Source organism: Dendropsophus ebraccatus, chromosome 12, assembly GCF_027789765.1.
Source record: "Dendropsophus ebraccatus isolate aDenEbr1 chromosome 12, aDenEbr1.pat, whole genome shotgun sequence".
Classification (NCBI taxonomy): Eukaryota; Metazoa; Chordata; class Amphibia; order Anura; family Hylidae; genus Dendropsophus; species Dendropsophus ebraccatus.
The window spans coordinates 93,275,463-93,299,186 of record NC_091465.1 but is presented as its reverse complement, the minus strand read 5'-3'; the positions used below and the strand labels follow the sequence as shown (position 1 = coordinate 93,299,186).

At 51.5% G+C, this 23,724-nt stretch overlaps 1 protein-coding gene across 1 annotated transcript in view; it reads left to right on the top strand.

Moving 5' to 3' along the window:
- Positions 1–22,541, top strand: part of HPN (hepsin) — an 84,779-nt gene extending 62,238 nt beyond the window's left edge. The window contains exon 8 of the mRNA XM_069946828.1: positions 21,650–22,541. Coding sequence (XP_069802929.1) covers positions 21,650–21,688 — 39 coding nt within the window. The 3' untranslated portion in view covers positions 21,689–22,541. The remainder of the gene's footprint in view (positions 1–21,649) is intronic.
- The last annotated feature ends 1,183 nt before the right edge of the window (positions 22,542–23,724 follow it).

The window sequence follows — 23,724 nt, the reverse complement described above, 5'->3', positions numbered from 1 at the left end:
GGCTACAGTGTCACATACAGATAGAGCGGAGCATGGAGAGGAGGAGCTGGGGGGCTACAGTGTCACATACTACAGATAGAGCGGAGCATGGAGAGGAGGAGCTGGGGGGCTACAGTGTCACATACAGATAGAGCGGAGCATGGAGAGGAGGAGCTGGGGGGCTACAGTGTCACATACTACAGATAGAGCGGAGCATGGAGAGGAGGAGCTGGGGGGCTACAGTGTCACATACAGATAGAGCGGAGCATGGAGAGGAGGAGCTGGGGGGCTACAGTGTCACATACTACAGATAGAGCGGAGCATGGAGAGGAGGAGCTGGGGGGCTACAGTGTCACATACAGATAGAGCGGAGCATGGAGAGGAGGAGCTGGGGGGCTACAGTGTCACATACTACAGACAGAGCGGAGCATGGAGAGGAGGAGCTGGGGGCTACAGTGTCACATACTACAGATAGAGCGGAGCATGGAGAGGAGGAGCTGGGGGGCTACAGTGTCACATACAGATAGAACGGAGCATGGAGAGGAGGAGCTGGGGGGGCTACAGTGTCACATACTACAGATAGAGCGGAGCATGGAGAGGAGGAGCTGGGGGGCTACAGTGTCACATACAGATAGAGCGGAGCATGGAGAGGAGGAGCTGGGGGGCTACAGTGTCACATACTACAGACAGAGAGGAGCATGGAGAGGAGGAGCTGGGGGGCTACAGTGTCACATACTACAGATAGAGCGGAGCATGGAGAAGAGGAGCTAGGGGGCTACAGTGTCACATACAGATAGAGCGGAGCATGGAGAGGAGGAGCTGGGGGGCTACAGTGTCACATACAGATAGAGCGGAGCATGGAGAGGAGGAGCTGGGGGGCTACAGTGTCACATACTACAGATAGAGCGGAGCATGGAGAGGAGGAGCTGGGGGGCTACAGTGTCACATACTACAGATAGAGCGGAGCATGGAGAGGAGGAGCTGGGGGGCTACAGTGTCACATACAGATAGAGCGGAGCATGGAGAGGGGGAGCTAGGGGGCTACAGTGTCACATACAGATAGAGCGGAGTATGGAGAGGAGGAGCTGGGGGGCTACAGTGTCACATACTACAGATAGAGCGGAGCATGGAGAGGAGGAGCTGGGGGGCTACAACATCACATATAGATAGAGCGGAGCATGGAGAGGGGGAGCTGGGGGGCTACAGTGTCACATACAGATAGAGCGGAGCATGGAGAGGGGGAGCTGGGGGGCTACAGTGTCACATACTACAGATAGAGCGGAGCATGGAGAGGAGGAGCTGGGGGGCTACAGTGTCACATACAGATAGAGCGGAGTATGGAGAGGAGGAGCTGGGGGGCTACAACATCACATATAGATAGAGCGGAGCATGGAGAGGGGGAGCTGGGGGGCTACAGTGTCACATACAGATAGAGCGGAGCATGGAGAGGGGGAGCTGGGGGGCTACAGTGTCACATACTACAGATAGAGCGGAGCATGGAGAGGAGGAGCTGGGGGGCTACAGTGTCACATACAGATAGAGCGGAGCATGGAGAGGGGGAGCTGGGGGGCTACAGTGTCACATACAGATAGAGCGGAGCATGGAGAGGGGGAGCTGGGGGGGCTACAGTGTCACATACAGATAGAGCGGAGCATGGAGAGGAGGAGCTGGGGGGCTACAGTGTCACATACTACAGATAGAGCGGAGCATGGAGAAGAGGAGCTGGGGGGCTACAGTGTCACATACTACAGATAGAGCGGAGCATGGAGAAGAGGAGCTGGGGGGCTACAGTGTCACATACAGATAGAGCGGAGCATGGAGAGGAAGAGCTGGGGGGCTACAGTGTCACATACTACAGATAGAGCGGAGCATGGAGAGGAGGAGCTGGGGGGCTACAGTGTCACATACAGATAGAGCGGAGCATGGAGAGGAGGAGCTGGGGGGCTACAGTGTCACATACTACAGACAGAGCGGAGCATGGAGAGGAGGAGCTGGGGGGCTACAGTGTCACATACTACAGATAGAGCGGAGCATGGAGAGGAGGAGCTGGGGGGCTACAGTGTCACATACAGATAGAGCGGAGCATGGAGAGGAGGAGCTGGGGGGCTACAGTGTCACATACAGATAGAGCGGAGCATGGAGAGGGGGAGCTGGGGGGCTACAGTGTCACATACAGATAGAGCGGAGCATGGAGGGGAGGAGCTGGGGGCTACAGTGTCACATACAGATAGAGCGGAGCATGGAGAGGAGGAGCTGGGGGCTACAGTGTCACATACAGATAGAGCGGAGCATGGAGAGGAGGAGCTGGGGGGCTACAGTGTCACATACTACAGATAGAGCGGAGCATAGAGAGGAGGAGCTGGGGGGCTACAGTGTCACATACAGATAGAGCGGAGCATGGAGGGGAGGAGCTGGGGGCTACAGTGTCACATACAGATAGAGCGGAGCATGGAGAGGAGGAGCTGGGGGGCTACAGTGTCACATACTACAGATAGAGCGGAGCATGGAGAGGGGGAGCTGGGGGGCTACAGTGTCACATACTACAGATAGAGCGGAGCATGGAGAGGAGGAGCTGGGGGGCTACAGTGTCACATACAGATAGAGCGGAGCATGGAGAGGAGGAGCTGGGGGGCTACAGTGTCACATACAGATAGAGCGGAGCATGGAGAGGAGGAGATGGGGGGCTACAGTGTCACATACTACAGATAGAGCGGAGCATGGAGAGGAGGAGCTGGGGGGCTACAGTGTCACATACTACAGATAGAGCGGAGCATGGAGAGGAGGAGCTGGGGGGCTACAGTGTCACATACAGATAGAGCGGAGCATGGAGAGGAGGAGCTGGGGGGCTACAGTGTCACATACTACAGATAGAGCGGAGCATGGAGAGGAGGAGCTGGGGGCTACAGTGTCACATACTACAGACAGAGCGGAGCATGGAGAGGAGGAGCTGGGGGGCTACAGTGTCACATACTACAGATAGATCCAGGAGAATGAGCAGACAATGGTCACCATTAGATTTGGCGGAGAGGAGATCATTAGAGACGTTAGTCAGGGCAGTTTCTGTAGAGCGGTGAGAATGGAAACCAGACTGAAGGGGTCAAGTAGAGAGTATTTAGAGAGGTAGCGGGTTAGGCGGGAATAGACCAGACGTTCCAAGAGTTTAGAGATAAAAGGGAGATTAGAGACAGGTGGATAGTTGGCAGCACAGGACGGGTACAGGGAGGGTTTATTCAGTAATGGAGAGATAATGGAGTGTTTGAAAGTCGAGGGGAAGACGCCAGAGGAGAAGGAGAGGGGGAAGATTTTAGTAAGGTAAGTAGTGGCAACAGGAGAGAGAGACTGGACAAGGTGTGAGGGAATAGGGTCACTAGGGCAGGTGGTGGGCGAGAGGAGAGGAGTCTGGAGACTTCCTCCTCTGTCACTGGCTCAAAGGCTGAGAGGGATGAGGAGGAACAGTGAGAGGGAAGAGGAGGAACAGTGAGAGGGATGAGGATGAACAGTGAGAGGGATGAGGAGGAACAGTGAGAGGGAAGAGGAGGAACAGTGAGAGGGAAGAGGAGGAACAGTGAGAGGGAATAGGAGGAACAGTGAGAGGGAAGAGGAGGAACAGTGAGAGGGAAGAGGAGGAACAGTGAGAGGGAATAGGAGGAACAGTGAGAGGGAAGAGGAGGAACAGTGAGAGGGAATAGGAGGAACAGTGAGAGGGAAGAGGAGGAACAGTGAGAGGGAATAGGAAGAACAGTAAGAGGGAATAGGATTACTTGACTTTGGTATTGTAGAGCCCAGTCAGCCCGGGCACCACCCCACCAAAGACCTGTATCCCCCTGTGCGATGTCCTGGCCCCTAGGGGCCACTCCGCAGTATAGATGGTGCTAACAGGCAGGAACCGGGGCAGCTGTAGGGCATAGGGTTGTCACGGTGTAGGCACGAGGGTGATACAGCTGGAAACCGGGCTCCTGACCCTGCGGGAATACTGGGCATACGATTCTTCGTTGTCCTTAGTCAGGGCACCAATTATCACACTAATGCCAAGGTTCAGAAACAACGGTAGTTGTATATTTATTGTAACGGTGGTAACTAGTAGCAACAGTCTCTCCGGATACAACCGGGAATAAGACAGAGTAATGGGTGATGCTGCAATAGGCTGTGAGAGTAGCGTGCTGAATGATGGGAGTAGTAGTGATACTGAGGATAAGATGCTGGGTGGAATGAGACTTGAATGAAATACTTGCTGTTGATGGTTAGAGAAGATGATGAGAGGAATGACTGAAGAATCGACACCCAGATGAGAATCTTGAGACTTGAGACACGAACACAGCCAGTGGACTGGAGCAGCAGAGCACACGCAGGCCTCTCTTTTAGCAGGGAGAGAGGACAGACACACTTGTCTCCCTGAAGGTGGAGGACAAGACTACGACTGAACAGGAACAGCAGAGCAACACACCCTATCCCCTCTGGGGTAGGAGATAGACTGAGGTAGCACAGGAAGTCACATGGTATCCCCCAGCCAAAGCTCGATGGCCATTGGGGGTACCATGGAAACAGGGGCAGTCACGTGACATCCAGCCATTGCATCATCACACCATTAGGCATATACAGTGAAATATACCTGAGAAGTATCATACTTGAACACTGTGGTGGCGACATAATACCATTAGGCACTGATAACTGAATATACATACAATAAATGAATGGAATAGCAGACCTGAATACTGCAGGGGGGTGACACAATACACGCAGTTTGCAGTGGACCATAGCTTTCCAGAACAGAACTGGTTATAATAAAAGTGTGAGAATAAGAGGGCCTGTTCTGGGACACTGCATACCTCCCTACTAGAAATTAGCCGACCTCGGCGAACCACAAGTTGAGGTAGATGTGGCCGAATGAACATAAAGGACCAAGACAACAAGACAAGAGGAAGGAATGTGAGTGTAAATGAGTACAAAGGTGTGTGTTTCCCACGCTCAAGGCACAGGTGACAAAGTGACAAGAGAGAAAACCCTGGTGGCAGGACTTCACCTAGGGGTGCCTAACGTACTCTGGTTACAGGTAGTTACATGGAAGTCAGGACTACTCAACTGCTGGTGGGCAACCCTCAATATTCCAGACAGTTTGGACAGTAGGTTTCCAATGAAATTCGTTAGCCTACTGGAGAGAAAACTGTGAAGACCTGTGTACTGCCTTGGGTGTCTGTGTGAAGTGTCTTGGACACCTGAAAGACAAAAGAACAAAATAATAAAAGCAAACATACATGGGGAGCTCCCTTTCATACCAGTCAATCATACAATGCAATTACTCAATAGGCCAGACACACTAAAAGGTATCCAAGGTGCAATGTGTATGGACAAATGTGTATGTGGAGGAGGACTATGTGTAGCAACTACTGTGTTGGGACAAGACAGAGGTGAACAGACACTGGAAACAAAAGGAAGGGAAATACAAAAGACAACAAAAAGTGCGAGGTCTGGAAAAAAAATTGGCTCAATATCTGGAGAAATCTGGTGAAAAACTTGCTTGACTACTCTTTCCAGTTACAAATATAGTGGAAGCAATAATACTATGTATGGAGAAAATAGAAGATCCTTCTGAAAAATACACCTTTAGAAAATACACTTTTAGAAAATAGACTTTCTCTGAGGCTATAGATATGTAGACTGACTTCTTTACTCAGAGGAGGAGGAAAAATATCTGACTTTGACATGAAAATATACTCTGTGAGAAGAAATACCTTTTCAAAAGACACACTTTACTCTGAGACTATCTAAATGACTTTTCTACTTACTCAGAGGAAGGAAATATATATAAGACTCTGATATGAAAATAACCTTTTAGCTACTGAAGTGCAATAATGAAATACAATAATAAATCTCTGACAATCACACAATCATGAAAAGTGCTTTAGGAAGAACTGGGTAAGTGTCTCTGTGTGGTAGAGTCTCTTTTAGGCAATTGAAACCATCGTCCATGTAAAGGCTCTGGGACAGGCACTAGAGAACAGTTTGGTCAATGTGAGTGTCCATCAGCACATAGCTGGTTAGTACAGGGAGCTTGGTCAGGAGGACCAGGTGCGAACCTTAAACGTTGCAAACTTCACACTGCAAACAAAACTGAAAAGGAAAACAGTTCAAGCCTCATGGGCTCAGTTCCAACCTGGAGCCTAATAGGAGGCAGAGAGGCCCCCAGCAGACTTATTCTGCTTCTGCCACGGGTAGCGGAAGCAGGGAGGCCCTGGAGCAGAAGTATCGCTAGAGGTAGTAGTGACCACTATACTAGGGGTGACGGTGGTGATGGGGGAAATAATGGGAGCCACATGGTATGTGACTGTAGTGGTTGAACAGGCGGCTTTAGCCACAGCAGTGGGAGCAGTGGAGGTGGCTTCAGTAGTAGTGGAATCCGCAGCTCTGGAGGTAGCTTTTAGAGAGCCTAGAGGCTTAAAGTCTTGCCAGTCCTAATCCCAATCATCCGAAGGAATTGGCAGAAAAGGCCTCTGTACAGCCTTCTTAGGCCTGGTAACAGCAGCCGCCCAGGGACCTTTCGGGGACCCCACAAGAGTATACTCCACAATCTCCCCGGGGGTGAGGTTATTCAGATAACCCGGCTGATATTCTCTCATGACAGCCCGGCGGTTAACCAGTACGAGGAGACCGTGTAGGAGTCCATCACCAAGTAAGGGAGGCGTCTCGGGCCCTGGTAGTCACCAGGGGCTCGTAAAACAGGAAGCCTCGAGGTTTCTTCCCCCGCTAGGGACAGGGATAGGGGGCCCCGGGGCCTCACTACTCACACTCAGGTCGCAGTCTGGTGAAGTGGATCCTCCGGTGGAGAAGGCCAGGACGGATTCACTAGAACGGCCGGGACCCAAGGAGAGACTCCTTGGCCCGGTCAGTACGGAGCGGAGTGGAGGTCCGGGTGGAACCTGCATCCTCTGACTCTGAGGAGCCCCAGCTGGAGTCACTGCCCGGAGGGAGCGGTGCTAGGAAACAGACCGGGTCCAGCTCTGGTAGGTATTCGGGCCACTCGGGCACTACTGGAGCAGCGACAGCAGAGATGCACTCCTCGGGGGTCGCCATCTTGTCACGCTCTGGTGCGGCCTTGAGGACCTGGGAGGAGGCGGAGCGCAGGGGCTGAAGTTCCGGCCCTGTAGTCTGCCCGGCAACAGTGACGTCATCTGGCACAGGCAGACAATCACGAGCAGTCAATGCAAAGTCTATGGCGCCGGGCGATTCCCGCGCTTTGGCAGCAAGGTGGTTAACCCCCTTCTCTCCGGGGTATGGCGCAGTTAGAAACTGAAGAAGATGGTGGCCATCTTGTGTACCGTCTAGGGCCCTGAGCGCTTCGATTATCCCCATGGTGATACGGCAAAGTCTTTTGGGGGATTGTAGTGCTCCTCTGGGGAATAGTTGGAGCGGGCACAACGCAGTTTGTATCCTATTCGTGACGCCAAAAATGTGATGCCCTGGCCCCTAGGGGCCACTTCGCAGTGTAGATGGTGCTAACAGGCAGGAACCGGGGCAGCTGTAGGGCATAAGGTTTGTCACGGTGAAGGCACGAGGGTGATACAGCTGGAAACCGGGCTCCTGACCATGCGGGGATACTGGGCATGCGATTCTTCGTTGTCCTTAGTCAGGGCACCAATTATCACACCAATGCCAGGGTTCAGAAACAACGGTAGTTGTATATTTATTGTAACGGTGGTAACTAGTAGCAACAGTCTCTCCGGATGCAACCGGGAATAAGACAAACTTGGATAAGGCAGAGTAATGGGTGATGCTGCAATAGGCTGTGAGAGTAGCGTGCTGAATGATGGGAGTAGTAGTGATACTGAGGATAAGATGCTGGGTGGAATCAGACTTGAATGAAATACTTGCTGTTGATGATTAGAGAAGATGATGAGAGGAACGACTGAAGAATCGACACCCAGATGAGAATCTTGAGACTTGAGACACGAACACAGCCAGTGGACTGGAGCAGCAGAGCACACGCAGGTCTCTCTCTTAGCAGGGAGAGAGGACAGACACACTTGTCTCCCTGAAGGTAGAGGACAAGACTACGACTGAACAGGAACAGCAGAGCAACACACCCTATCCCCTCTGGGGTAGGAGATAGACTGAGGTAGCACAGGAAGTCACATGGTATCCCCCAGCCAAAGCTCGATGGCCATTGGGGGTACCATGGAAACAGGGGCAGTCACGTGACATCCAGCCATTGCATCATCACACCATTAGGCATATACAGTGAAATATACATGAGAAGTACCATACTTGAACACTGTGGGGGCAACATAATACCATTAGGGACTGATAACTGAATATACATACAATAAATGAATGGAATAGCAGACCTGAATACTGCAGGGGGGTGACACAATACACGCAGTTTGCAGTGGACCATAGCTTTCCAGAACAGAACTGGTTATAATAAAAGTGTGAGAATAAGAGGGCCTGTTCTGGGACACTGCACCTGAACCTCCTTTTTCACCCCCCCCCCCTTACATCCCACTCTAGTAAATAAACGTAGAGTCACCGTTTGGAAAAAATTATGGCCACAGCAGCCAATATTTATTAACAAACAATGAATAATTGAATAAAATTGCAATAAAAGTTTATTAATTTACTAACTAAAACTTTTAGAGGAGGTCCTTGAAGCTACACAAGGTCTGACGCCCACTTAACTAACCGTGGTAGTTTTTTATCTTGTTATTGCCTCCAGTTGCCCAGCCTAACTCGGAGACACCATCCACCTGTGGCAATCATGCCACCCATTGCTTTCTGGTGCTACACCCCAGTGAGTGCCCAAAATTTGCGCCAGACCACCAGAACTGATTATGACTATTGAGGAGGAGGGTCATACCCCACGGTGATCCCCCCGTCCCCCCACCAATTTGACTTCCAACCACAAGGACCTCCCCTGCCACTACGAGCTGACCTTGACCACCTCAAGTCTGCGAGGCCCCCCCACAGCCGCAAAGCTCTCTCAATACCCCCTTGAATTGCCAAGGCCCACATATCAGTACCGATTGCGTTCAAATGCACGCCATCCCTCAACCAAAACTCCTCCTGCCCTCCTTCCAACTCACAATGCCGCACTGACACCCCCCCCCATTGCGCACCACAAAACCCGAAACGGTCCTGTTGACTTTTATCCAAGCTTTATTAAGCTTGGCCACGGACCACATGAACCTCGGCACCATCTCCGACCAGACCACTATCATGTTCGGGAAACGCAACCACAGCTGGAACAAATCGTTGCGAATGTCCCTGACCAGCTAAAATATCCGGAGCCCTATCTAGCCCCACAAAGCGCTGAAACTCGCATAACACCCTGCTCCACACCAGCCCGCTAAACCCCAACCACCGAACAATCACTACCTCCCTCTTGAAGCCGAGCTGTCTGCCATTAGGGCGCACGTCCGCCCTATGCGCACCTCGGACCACATAGGAGTGATCCATACTAGGCAAGGGGCTGCTCCTGAAATGACACACGACAAACATTCACCACACTAGTAAATATTAAAAAGCTCAGTAACAACCCCAGCCACACAACCCCCTCCCCCTCAGTCACCCCCGAAACTCACACCTATTGGGGCCTAACATAAGATTTATAACGAGATGATTCCCACCTCCCTATCTGCTTCAGTAAATCCGCCCCCAAACCCCAACCAGCTGCCTCAGTAGCCGCCCCAATCCGAAAGGAATGTGGCGCAAACCGAGATCAGTCCAGACCAATAGCCTCCAAACAACGGCGGAAAACTGCCGTAAATTGGTATCTGGACAAAAACGACCCATCCACATGGCGTGATAACTCGCCCGAAACAAATGGGCTAAGCTTCAGAAAGCCATCCATACACCGGACAGGACACACATCTGAACCCGACACCGACCCAAGTACTACTCGTTTACCCCGTCCCTCCTGATCTGTCTTTGCCCGTCTAATCCAGAATTCCACCCTGTCCTGTGACAACCGCACTTCTTCCCTCAGCAACCCCCCCACTTTTGTACCACTAGGAGCCACTAACTCCCCAATCCGCATGGCCCCAAAGAAAGCCAGGGAAAAAGCTAACCTAAATAACACCGCCTCGTAACTGATAACTGATAACCGACTGGCCTACGCGTATCCCTCTGCACCCAACCTCGTCTAAAACCCTTACCCGCTTGCCCTATCACAAAATCCTTCGTAATATCCGGCAGCCTGTGAACCTTGAACCCAAAAGCTAAACCCGCTAAAATTCTATTCAACTTGGCCACGACCAGCCCTTATCTGACATATCCCCCACCCAGCAAAACAGTGCTACGCGCTGTCCTTCCTCAGATCCAACCCCCTCCCCCCCAAACCAGCACACCATTCAGACCACAAATGCCAAGCTGACTCGTAGGAGTCCCACGTACCAGCGGCCAAGGAACCCCAGATCAACTGCTCTGCCGCTCACAGTCCAGGTCCCACAGATGCTCCGGACACTCCAGGCCCTTCTCCTTCACCTCCGGTGCCAGCTGTCGCAACTGGTCGAACTGCGAGCGAGAAAGAGAATCAGCAATTGAATTCAGGACTCCTGGCACATACCACGCTACCACTCACGAATTCAACTCCAAGCATTCCAAGACCAAACACCGTAGCAACCTGACCACCGGAGGAGACGAAGCTGTTAAGCTGTTAATGGCCATCACCACCCCCATGTTGTCACAATGAAAACGTACTTTACAATTCCTGAACTCCCACCCTCCCCCCACAAGAACACTGAAACCACTATCGGGAAAAGCTCCAGAAAGGCCAAATTCCTCAGCAATCCCCTCCCCTTCCAAGATGTCGGCCAACGCTCCGCACACCATTCGCCCTGGCAGTAGGCCCCAAACCCCCCACTACCAGCTGCATCTGTGAATAGATCAAAATCGTCATTTCCATCACCTCCCTTAACATCAATGACCTACCATTGTACTGTTCCAAAAAGCTCCCCCACACCTCCAAATCCTCCCTATGGTCACGGGTTAACCGAACAAAATGATGAGGGGCCCGGATGCCGGATGTTGCGGCGGCCAACCTCCTGCAGAAGATCCGCCCCATTGGGATCATTCGGCAGGCATCCATATAGCAAAAAAAGACGCCTTTTCCCCTATAACGCTCGCCAAAATGGCAAACGCTTGGAGCCAATTGTTAAAAGTCTGGGGAATCAAACGCCATCTCCGTTTTTCCTCATCCTCTTTCTTGCTATTGTCCTTCTTTGTCTTATCCAAATTAAATTTTTTCAATGGAAGGAGCGAGAATATCTCTACATATTCGTCCTTCCATATCTTTTCTCTCACTTCCTTTTTTAAATGGTAACCCAAGGGACCCTCGAAACAAACATACACCTCCCCCCGGGCCCTGTCGTCCAATCTGACCTGATCTGCCTCTTTCTCCTTCTCCGTCTGCACCGAGACCGTAACTCCACCCTGCCCCATTGATGCAATACCTTGCCCTCCCATGATTGTACTCTCAACGCGGGTACCAACAGAACCCGACTGTTGTTGCACCCACGCATTTTTTGGGGACCCGCCTCCCCCAAAACCCATTCCAGAATCGCATCGAGCCAGGAGCTGCCTGACACTGCCTAGCAATTCGCTAATGCTGTCCCCCTGTCCGCTCACCCCTAAACCCCCGCCCAATGTGGCCTGTGAACCCCCCATGGGCCTATTCTCACTTTCCTGTGACATTAGTATAGGTGGGAAAGGAAAAGACAAGGACAAACACTCACCGGGCTGCGCGGGTGCTGTGTGCCCACCAGCCAGAAATGGCGAATCCACCTGATGATCCCGGAACTCAGATACCGTGGAGTCATCCATTCCTCTGGGGGGCAATCCTGCGTCATAAGGTGTATAGCTGGAGGGGCGGCCGCGACCAGTGACCACCGCGGGGGCCGGAAGGCTGTCAGCAGCAATATCGAGCAGGCCTGAGGCTGCCACGTCCAGCACCCCACTCGGGACATCTTGGGGCCTAGTGACCACTGACCTAGGCCGGGCTATCTGCTGCCACGCAGCCTCACTGAAGGCCGACTGGATCATCGCCGGGCCTCGCTACCGCATTACCGCTGGTGTGAGGAGAGGAGGAGTGGGCGGGTCCCACCCCCGCGACCGAGGGAGGCCTGCGCCCCACCGAGGAAGAAGCATCACGTCAGGTACTAGAGTCTGTCTTGCTGCGGAGGCCCGCGGTCCGACTGGCTCATCGCTGGACACCGCCGCCATCGGGTTGCACTGGATGTTGAGGGAGCACGGGTAGGCCCCGCCCCCAGGCCGGGGGAGGACCTACGCCGCACCGCTGTACTGGGCCGCCTGTAGGGATTCCTCTCAGGTCGAGCCCTTCTGCTAGACGCAGTAGGCCTTGGGACTCGGCCTGGAGGGTCCCTGGAGGGGCTCCGTGGGCGACGTCCAGTACCGGATCCCGGCGGCTCCGGGCTGAGACGCACCGGAGGTCGGGTTCGCCTGGGGGCACACCGCACGGAAGGCGGAGGAGCGGGCTCACTCGCCGGGGGAGCGGCAGCAAGTAACTCCCGCAGTCTCACCTCCATCCATGACGCATCAGAGGTGCTGGCAGCAGCGCGGAGCTGCTCCAGGAGGTCCGCAACTCTGGTCATCCTGGTGAGGTGAGGAGTTCGCTGGCAGCCTGACCGCACTGCTCGCTGTCCTGGCGCCGAATGCTGCCCGCCCGCGCTTACGCCGCCCACGTAAACTCCTCCCCCTTTACAGCCTACGTGCAGGACCGCCTACAAACCCAGTCATGCGGCTCCTGCGGCTCTGTTCCTGCCCTCCTATTACCTGGGGACTGGGAGATGATCTCCTAGCGGATTGTGTCTGTGTAGTAGGATGCTAGGTCTTCAGCGCAGAGGTTAGTGATGGGTGTGTGAACTCTGGGTGTAAGGAGAGAGTTGAGGGTATCAGAGATGTTATGGGATAGAGAAGAGATGAGAGAGGTGTAGTAGGATTGCTTAGCAGAGTGAGGAGCAGAGTAGTAGCTTCTAAGGACGGACTTATAATGGAGAAGGTCGGCTGTTGTCTTGGATTTCCTCCATAGACGTTCCGCGCACCTAGAACACCGTCTAAGAAAAGGAGTTCTGGATGTGTGCCAGGGTTGTGGCCGTCTGTGTCGGGCTGTTTGGGGTATAGGGGGTGCAAGTTTGTCCAGGGTGGTTTTGAGGGTGTTGTGGTATTGTTTGGCAGCCAAATTAGGACAGGAGAGGGAAGAGGTGGGGGGCAATGATGACTGTACGGTATCTAGCAGTTGTTGGGTGTCTATAGCACGTAAGTTCCTATATGTGAGTGAGGTCGGGGTGTCAAGAGGAGGACGAGAATTTGTTATCATAAAAGAGAGGAAGTTGTGGTCAGAGAGGTCAGTGGTAAAGTTAGTAAAGAGGGAAACTGGGCAGAGTCTGGAGAAGAGCAGGTCCAGGGTATTCCCACCCTTGTGGGTTGGGGAGTCAGAATGCTGGGAGAGGCCAAGGGAGAAGGTTAGAGAGAAACTGAGCGGCTGATGGGGAGATTGGGGTGTTAATTGGGGTGTTAAAAATCGCCCATGATTAGAGCCGGAATATCGGAAGATAGAAAGTAAGGAAGCCAGGTAGAGAAGTGATCAAGAAACTTAGTGGGTGAACCAGGGGGGCGGTAGATGACTGCGACTCTCAGGGAAAATGGACGGAAAAGTCGTACGGTGTCAACTTCAAAAGAGGAGAATGAGGGGGAGGGGACGGGGGGAATGAGAGGGACAGGGAATGAGAGGGAGGGGACGGGGAGAATGAGAGGGAGGGGACAGGGGAATGACCTGGTAAGTGCAGTCTGGGGAGAGAAGTACACCCACTCCCCCACCATGTCTGTTATCAGGTCTAGGGGTATGGGAAAGGTGTAGGCCACCATGGATCAGAGCGGCGGGGGAGGCCGTGTCTGACTTGTAGCCAGGTTTTCCGTAAGAGCCATTTAGTGATGAACATATCATGAACTTGTGTCAGTTTGTTACAGACAGACCGGGCGTTCCAGAGAGCACAGTTACTGGAGATGGGATCCGGCAAGCAATGGATCCTGACCAAGTTATGAGGGTTTCTGTAGGAGGTCGGTGAAGAGAAGCTGATAGTGATAGAGGGACGACCAGGGTTAGGAGAAATGTCTCCTGCTGCAGGAAGGAGGAGAATTGTGAGAGATAGTAGATGTTTTAGTGACTTATGAGGACGGTTTCTGTGCTGCACCTTGGAGAAACAAAGGTGATGGGGGTTCAGGAAGGTAAAGAGTGAGTGTGAACAGTACATGGGTGACGGAAGGAGAGAGCGTGCGCAGTACATAGGTGACGGAAGGAGCGAGCGTGCGCAGTACTTGGATGACGGAAGGAGAGAGCGTGCGCAGTACATGGGTGACGGAAGGAGCGAGCGTGCGCAGTACAGAGGTGACGGAAGGAGCGACGTGCGCAGTACATGGGTGACGGAAGGAGAGAACGTGCGCAGTACATGGGTGACGGAAGGAGAGAGCGTGTGCGCAGTACATGGGTGACGGAAGGAGAGAGCGTGCGCAGTACATGGGTGACGGAAGGAGAGAGCGTGTGCGCAGTACATGGGTGACGGAAGGAGAGAGCGTGCGCGCAGTACATGGGTGACGGAAGGAGAGAGCGTGCGCAGTACATGGGTGACGGAAGGAGCGAGCGTGCGCAGTACATGGGTGACGGAAGGAGCGAGCGTGCGCAGTACATGGGTGACGGAAGGAGCGAGCGTGCGCAGTACATGGGTGACGGAAGGAGAGAGGGGCTGATGTGGACACAGGGGGATAGGTGTGTAGACATAGGATTAGCAGGTATAGAGAGATAAACAGCATGATGAGAGTAGTAAGAATATATTAAGTGGTAGATAGGTCTATGGAATACATGTGCAGTACATGGGTGACGGAAGGAGCGAGCGTGCGCAGTGCATGGGTGACGGAAGGAGCGAGCGTGCGCAGTGCATGGGTGACGGAAGGAGCGAGCGTGCGCAGTGCATGGGTGACGGAAGGAGCGAGCGTGCGCAGTGCATGGGTGACGGAAGGAGCGAGCGTGCGCAGTGCATGGGTGACGGAAGGAGCGAGCGTGCGCAGTGCATGGGTGACGGAAGGAGCGAGCGTGCGCAGTGCATGGGTGACGGAAGGAGCGAGCGTGCGCAGTGCATGGGTGACGGAAGGAGCGAGCGTGCGCAGTGCATGGGTGACGGAAGGAGCGAGCGTGCGCAGTGCATGGGTGACGGAAGGAGCGAGCGTGCGCAGTGCATGGGTGACGGAAGGAGCGAGCGTGCGCAGTGCATGGGTGACGGAAGGAGCGAGCGTGCGCAGTGCATGGGTGACGGAAGGAGCGAGCGTGCGCAGTGCATGGGTGACGGAAGGAGCGAGCGTGCGCAGTGCATGGGTGACGGAAGGAGCGAGCGTGCGCAGTGCATGGGTGACGGAAGGAGCGAGCGTGCGCAGTGCATGGGTGACGGAAGGAGCGAGCGTGCGCAGTGCATGGGTGACGGAAGGAGCGAGCGTGCGCAGTGCATGGGTGACGGAAGGAGCGAGCGTGCGCAGTGCATGGGTGACGGAAGGAGCGAGCGTGCGCAGTACAGAGGTGACGGAAGGAGCGACGTGCACAGTACATGGGTGACGGAAGGAGAGAGCGTGCGCAGTACATGGGTGACGGAAGGAGAGAGCGTGCGCAGTACATGGGTGACGGAAGGAGAGAGGGGCTGATGTGGACAGAGTCCACAGGGGGATGGGTGGGGGATAGGTGTGTAGACATAAGATTAGCAGGTATAGAGAGATAGAAAGCATGATATAAGTGGTTAGTCTATGGTCTATGGTATACAGGTGCAGTACTCACTGGTCTATGGTCTATGGAATACAGGTGCAGTACTCACTGGTTTTTCCTCAGAGGTTTCTTTCTGGTCTCATTCTAAAGTGGTCACTTACGATGGAGCGGACGATGGAGTATTCAGACCAGTGTGCCCACTCTTATAGTTCTATGTCTATGATTAACGGACTCAGAAAGGCTGAAGTCAGGCCCAGGTGTCACTATGGGAGGGGGGATTAGTGGTGAGAGGGCGGCTATCAGAGGGCACAGGGCTACTGGGAGGTTACACACAAGGCCAAATGAGGGGTCATAAACATCAGAGAAGCCATACTAGACACAGAACAGATACAGAACAGCAAAGCAGGATATGATGAGGCCGATAGTAACTCAATGGCTGATATCCCAAATACACAGAGCAGATACAAATGGCAGAGTCTGTTAGGATGGGAGGAGAAGTAGTGCAGTGGCTGACATATTTCCATAAATATCTACAGGATGGGGGTGCAGGGTGTACAGTAATGGGGGGGGGGGGGGTGCAGAGTGTACAGTAATGGGGGGTGCAGGGTGTACAGTAATGGGGGGTGCAGGGTGTACAGTAATGGGGGGTGCAGGGTGCACAGTAATGGGGGGGTACAGGGTGTACAGTAATGGGGGTGCAGAATGTACAGTAATGGGGGGTGCAGGGTGCACAGTAATGGGGGGGGTGCAGAGTGTACAGTAATGGGGGGTGCAGGGTGCACAGTAATGGGGGGTGCAGGGTGCACAGTAATGGGGGGTGCAGGGTGTACAGTAATGGGGGGGGGGTGCAGAGTGTACAGTAATGGGGGGTGCAGGGTGCACAGTAATGGGGGGTGCAGGGTGTACAGTAATGGGGGGTGCAGGGTGTACAGTAATGGAGGGTGCAGGGTGTACAGTAATGGGGGGGTGCAGAGTGTACAGTAATGGGGGTGCAGAATGTACAGTAATGGGGGGTGCAGGGTGCACAGTAATGGGGGGGGGTGCAGAGTGTACAGTAATAGGGGGTGCAGGGTGCACAGTAATGGGGGGTGCAGGGTGCACAGTAATGGGGGGTGCAGGGTGCACAGTAATGGGGGGTGCAGGGTGTACAGTAATGGGGGGTGCAGGGTGCACAGTAATGGGGGGTGCAGGGTGTACAGTAATGGGGGTGCAGGGTGCACAGTAATGGGGGGTGCAGGGTGTACAGTAATGGGGGGTGCAGGGTGCACAGTAATGGGGGGTGCAGGGTGCACAGTAATGGGGGGGTGCAGGGTGCACAGTAATGGGGGTGCAGGGTGCACAGTAATGGGGGGGTGCAGAGTGTACAGTAATGGGGGGTGCAGGGTGCACAGTAATGGGGGTGCAGGGTGTACAGTAATGGGGGTGCAGAGTGTACAGTAATGGGGGTGCAGGGTGCACAGTAATGGGGGGGGTGCACAGTAATGGGGGGGTGCAGGGTGTACAGTAATGGGGGGGTACAGGGTGTACAGTAATGGGGGGGTGCAGGGTGCACAGTAATGGGGGGTGCAGGGTGTACAGTAATGGGGGGTGCAGGGTGTACAGTAATGGGGGGGTACAGGGTGTACAGTAATGGGGGGGTACAGGGTGCACAGTAATGGGGGGTGCAGAGTGTACAGTAATGGGGGTGCAGGGTGTACAGTAATGGGGGGGTGCAGGGTGTACAGTAATGGGGGGGTACAGGGTGTACAGTAATGGGGGGGTGCAGGGTGTACAGTAATGGGGGGTGCAGGGTGCACAGTAATGGGGGGTGCAGGGTGTACAGTAATGGGGGGTGCAGGGTGTACAGTAATGGGGGGGTACAGGGTGTACAGTAATGGGGGGGTACAGGGTGCACAGTAATGGGGGTGCAGGGTGCACAGTAATGGGGGGTGCAGGGTGTACAGTAATGGGGGGTGCAGGGTGTACAGTAATGGGGGGGGTGCAGGGTGCACAGTAATGGGGGTGCAGAGTGTACAGTAATGGGGGGTGCAGGGTGCACAGTAATGGGGGGGGTGCAGGGTGTACAGTAATGGGGGGTGCAGGGTGTACAGTAATGGGGGGTGCAGGGTGTACAGTAATGGGGGGTGCAGGGTGCACAGTAAACGGATCCCCCGCCCCCAGCAGCAGACATGACAGGAGAGCATGATGTGCTCTCCTATCATTGCATCTACTACTCACCTATTCCGCCGCGCTGACTGGCTACAAGCACTCACTGGAAGTAGTCGGGACTACACTGCTAGGAGAAGGCGAACATGTATGCCAGTCAGCACGGCGGAATAGGTGAGTAGTAGATGCAATGATAGGAGAGCACATCATGCTCTCCTGTCATGTCTGCTGCTGGGGGCGGGGGGTTGATCCGTGCCGTGATCTGGACTAGGACATGTCCTATTTTTTTGCAGTGCGGTTCATGTGAATGGCCACATTCACTTCAATGGGCCCTAAAATTGTGCGTGGTTGCGGATCCGCAACAATTTCATGGGACATGTGAATAAGGCCTTAGTGATAGTAAAGTGGTAGTGCAGTGATGTGAGGTGGTACTAGTGTTAGTGGTGATGGTACCAGTAGTTGTGGTACTAGTGTTAGTGGTGCTGGTATTAGTAGTGGTGCAGTGGGTTAAAGGTACTATTGGTGGTGTTGGTGGTAGTGGTATTAGTGGTGGTGGAGTGGTGATGTTAGTGGTGATGGTAATAGTGTTTGTGGTGATGGTACTAGAGTTAGTGGTGGTGGTGGTGATGGTACCAGTGGTAGTGGTGATGGTACTAATGTTAGTGGTGGTGATGATGGTACTAGTGTTAGTGGTGGTGATGATGATGGTACTAGTGTTAGTGGGGGTGGTGATGGTATTAGTAGTGGTGCAGTAGGTTAATGGTACTAGTGGTGGTAGTGTTAGTGGCATTAGTGGTGGTGGAGTAGGTTAATGGTACTAGTGGTGGTAGTGTTAGTGGCATTAGTGGTGGTGGAGTGGTGATGGTACTAGAGTTAGTGGTGATGGTACTAGAGTTAGTGGTGGTGGTGGTGATGGTACCAGTGTTAGTGGTGATGGTACTAATGTTAGTGGTGGTGATGATGGTACTAGTGTTAGTGGGGGTGGTGATGGTATTAGTAGTGGTGCAGTAGGTTAATGGTACTAGTGGTGGTAGTGTTAGTGGCATTAGTGGTGGTGGAGTGGTGATGGTACTAGAGTTAGTGGTGATGGTACTAGAGTTAGTGGTGGTGGTGGTGATGGTACCAGTGTTAGTGGTGATGGTACTAATGTTAGTGGTGGTGATGATGGTACTAGTGTTAGTGGGGGTGGTGATGGTATTAGTAGTGGTGCAGTAGGTTAATGGTACTAGTGGTGGTAGTGTTAGTGGCATTAGTGGTGGTGGAGTGGTGATGGTACCAGTGTTAGTGGTGATGGTACTAATGTTAGTGGTGGTGATGATGGTACTAGTGTTAGTGGGGGTGGTGATGGTATTAGTAGTGGTGCAGTAGGTTAATGGTACTAGTGGTGGTAGTGTTAGTGGCATTAGTGGTGGTGGAGTGGTGATGGTACTAGAGTTAGTGGTGATGGTACTAGAGTTAGTGGTGGTGGTGGTGATGGTACCAGTGTTAGTGGTGATGGTACTAATGTTAGTGGTGGTGATGATGGTACTAGTGTTAGTGGGGGTGGTGATGGTATTAGTAGTGGTGCAGTAGGTTAATGGTACTAGTGGTGGTAGTGTTAGTGGCATTAGTGGTGGTGGAGTGGTGATGGTACCAGTGTTAGTGGTGATGGTACTAATGTTAGTGGTGGTGATGATGGTACTAGTGTTAGTGGGGGTGGTGATGGTATTAGTAGTGGTGCAGTAGGTTAATGGTACTAGTGGTGGTAGTGTTAGTGGCATTAGTGGTGGTGGAGTGGTGATGGTACTAGAGTTAGTGGTGATGGTACCAGTGTTAGTGGTGATGGTACTAGTGTTAGTGGTGATGGTACTAGAGTTAGTGGTGATGGTACTAGAGTTAGTGGTGATGGTACCAGTGTTAGTGGTGATGGTACCAGTGTTAGTGGTGATGGTACCAGTGGTGGTGGTGGTGGTGATAATGGTACTAATGAGGGTATAAAACTTAAAAATAAAAGAGCTTATTTGTTTGTAAATCTTGCTATCTTTGGAGTAATGATGGCAGATGTTCTATGACCACTATTTGAGGTACCAGCTCACTTCTTTGGTTGAAGGAGTATTTCCATTCTGCATTATCTGCTTCCTGGTCACCTCGGGCTGCTGCAAACAGACCGAAGGGGGCTGGGAAGTTGTGATTATGACAAATGGCATGACCCCTTTAAGGACATCATTGGGCAATTTCAGTTTGCTGTCATCTTATGGCAATGGGTTGAGTAACTATTTGTCCATTCCATGTTACAGTAGCCATACACCTTCAATATCTGTGGGCCAAATGTCTGTCCCCTCCAAGTAACTCTCATGGTGACAAAAGTATTGGGCAATGGGGTTCAAGATATTAGATCCTTCTTCCTCCAACATCATTTTTCTTTGGAGACTGGTCACATCCCAATATAGATAACATAGCTGTCACTGCGACCAAACTTAGAGGGGTTGGCTGACTCGGCTCAGACATATGTGGCCTTTAAAGGTGAACTCCAGGTAGAGGTTAAAAAAAATGAAACTTCTGCAGAAGCATAACGCATTACTTTGCTGTCTATCCCAGTTTTGAAACGACCAAAAATCCATTTGTTTGAGGGGTTTTTGCTTTGTATTGTGTTTCTGTCCTTCCTGGTTTAGCATTTCCCAGAATGCAATGCTTTCCCTCATGTGATCATCACAGCCCCCACCCATTACAATCAGTAAAATTAGTGCAGCAGCTGCTTCTGGCCGGTCAGAGATGGTGAATCACTCAGGGGATTGGGGCATCCAGCCCCGCCTCCTGTGACATCACACACTGCCCCCTGTCTGCATCATCAGCAAACACACACAATGTGAGACAGAGGCATGGAAGATTTGTCTCCTAAGGGGGGGGGGGGAGAGCAGAGGGAACAGGAGACAATGTGGATTGGCACAGGGGCCATATTTCTTCACTTCCTGGATTTCTCTCAGCTACCAGTGTGACAGAACCGCACAGATACGGTAATACATTATACAGACATATCTATATAACTGTACAGATACGGTAATACATTGTACAGACACATCTATATAACTGTACAGATACGGTAATACATTGTACAGACACATCTATATAACTGTACAGATACGGTAATACATTGTACAGACACATCTATATAACTGTACAGATACGGTAATACATTGTATAGACACATCTATATAACTGTACAGATACGGTAATGCATTGTATAGACACATCTATATAACTGTACAGATACGGTAATGCATTGTATAGACACATCTATATAACTGTACAGATACGGTAATACATTGTACAGACACATCTATATAACTGTACAGATACGGTAATACATTGTACAGACACATCTATATAACTGTACAGATACGGTAATACATTGTACAGACACATCTATATAACTGTACAGATACGGTAATACATTGTATAGACACATCTATAGAACCGCACAGATACGGTAATACATTGTATAGACACATCTATATAACTGTACAGATACGGTAATACATTGTATAGACACATCTATATAACTGTACAGATACGGTAATACATTGTATACACATCTATATATATAACTGTACAGATACGGTAATACATTGTATAGACACATCTATATCACTTTTAATGTACTTTTAATAGAAAACAAGTTTTTCTTATCTGGAGTTCCCCTTTAAGGATTTCAGCATTCAGATCAGTGAGCCAGCCATTATAACCTGTTAATATTTTCTTACAAATTATTATTTTGTTTTCTTTCCCAAAATTCAGACCAAATCAGAAACCACTGGAATCCTTGAGATGCATTGAAGACAGAAGTAGTTGTGCAGAGATGATTCTGGACTTGCCTAAAGATGACCCTTTTTTACAGCATCGGAAAAACTTTTAGCGAGAGCCTTGTAGGCCTCCATGTCTATTATCTGATATACTGTGGTCCAATTAGGATCTTACTTCATAAGCTGCTACAATGTTACTCAATTAGTTACAAAGAACTCAGGTGATTGATTTCCTGTCCTGTCTGTCATAAAGCACGCCCACACTTTACACATGGCGCTAAGAGAAGCTCAGTACTAGAATAATGTTACTTTCAGTTATGTTGGATACTTTCTATAGAATTAGTCATCTTCAGTTGACCTTCTTGAAGGACTTTGTGCTTTCTATGAAAACTTTGTGTACATGTAAGGGGGATCAATAACTAACAGAATTCTGTCAAGACAACTGCTTGGAGAGCTCAGCAATAAGGAAGCTGTGAGTGATGGACGGGCTTGCATCGTACTGGACCAGGACTTCTTCATTGGCCCGCCGCTAATTGAACTGATTGGATTAAGTGATTGTCAGGGAGATTGTCCCTGGGGTAGTTGCCTGTGTCATATTCATCTAGGGTAAGCCAAGGCCAAAACTCAACCGTTCGCCAGGAGCTGCTTCTTGAAGATTTAGAGTTTGTATAATGTTCAATCCAATCTTTCCATACGACCAATACCCCAGGTTTTTTAATAGGACCATGTTCCTAGAAAACTGTTTCCCAACATCAGGAGATCTTTCCGATTAGTTTAGAGGAGATCGACAGAAATGATTGGCGACAATGAAGACTTCCAGACAGAATCCCTGTGAGCCTCCTTAATGTGCAGGATTTCAGAAACAAGTAGGATCTGGGGCCCATTGGCCATTGTCTATTTGGATCATGGTAGGAAGCAGCGGACGGAGATGTGGAATAGCTCTTGGTTTGCTTGGACATCATCGTTTAGGGTAAAGCTGCGACTGGAGGAGCCAGGACTGTGGCTTTCCTGCTCCTATGTTTGTATAGTGCGCTTATTGTATATTTCATGCAGATATTGGCAGCCGACGACCCCTTGTGCTTCTAGACTATTCTATGATTGTGGACTATTATCAGGATCTCCATATCCCTGAATACATCTATGGGAGCTGAGCTTAAAGTGTCCCTTTTGTTATAACTTTAAATTTAAATCAACAGTAGATGTGAGATAAAGCAAGTTTGCCATAGACATTCGTCATTTTTTTATTTACTTATCATGGAAGACGGCACTTCCTGTGTTTACGATTATTCTCCCTAGATATCAGGGATCAGCTGATTGGCGGGGTCAGAACGCCATCATTGTCTAGTAGATTGGAAATATGTATGGGCTGCAGGTGGTAGCCTTGTGTGTGCACTGGTCATTGGTGGTCCAGTGCTTCGGGGAGCCCATACTTCTTCCGGTGCCCCCCACCCTAGTGACCACCACTGCCCTGCAATCCCCCCTGCTCCTCCTGAGTAATCGACCATACATACGGCCATCTGTCATTGTACATAGGAGCTGGATAAAGGTGTCAGTCCAACACTGAAAGGGACTAGTGAGGTGATTGGAGTCCTCTTGGGAGTCCTGTACTATGGCTGTATGGATGCTCCAATGGCCAATTCCAAACTGCATTTTGGTGCTTTGGCCTCAGGACGGGCGGCGGGAAGCAGAACCAGAAGCCGGGCAGCGGACTGATCTAACGGCCTACTAATCTTGGGCCTAAGGTTTGCGTAACCCCACCAGGTTAGTCTGGTTCACGTTGAAGTAATTCTCCTAGTTATGAAGCATAAAAGAGGTCGACACTCCGGCCTCCTGCAGCCAGATAGGGAGCAGGGATATGCTCAGCGCTGCTGCTATAAGACCAGTCCTTCTACTCCAACAATGGGAAGTAGAAAAGGAAAAACTGCCCTTACAACTTCTTTATTGTCTATGCATGTGCGGACGTTGCTGCACCCAGCTGGTGTCTGCTCTGCCACGTCCGCACATGCATAGAAAATAAAGAAGTTCTCTTCCATGCCGGTGAGGGCAGTTTTTCCTTTTCTACTTCCCATA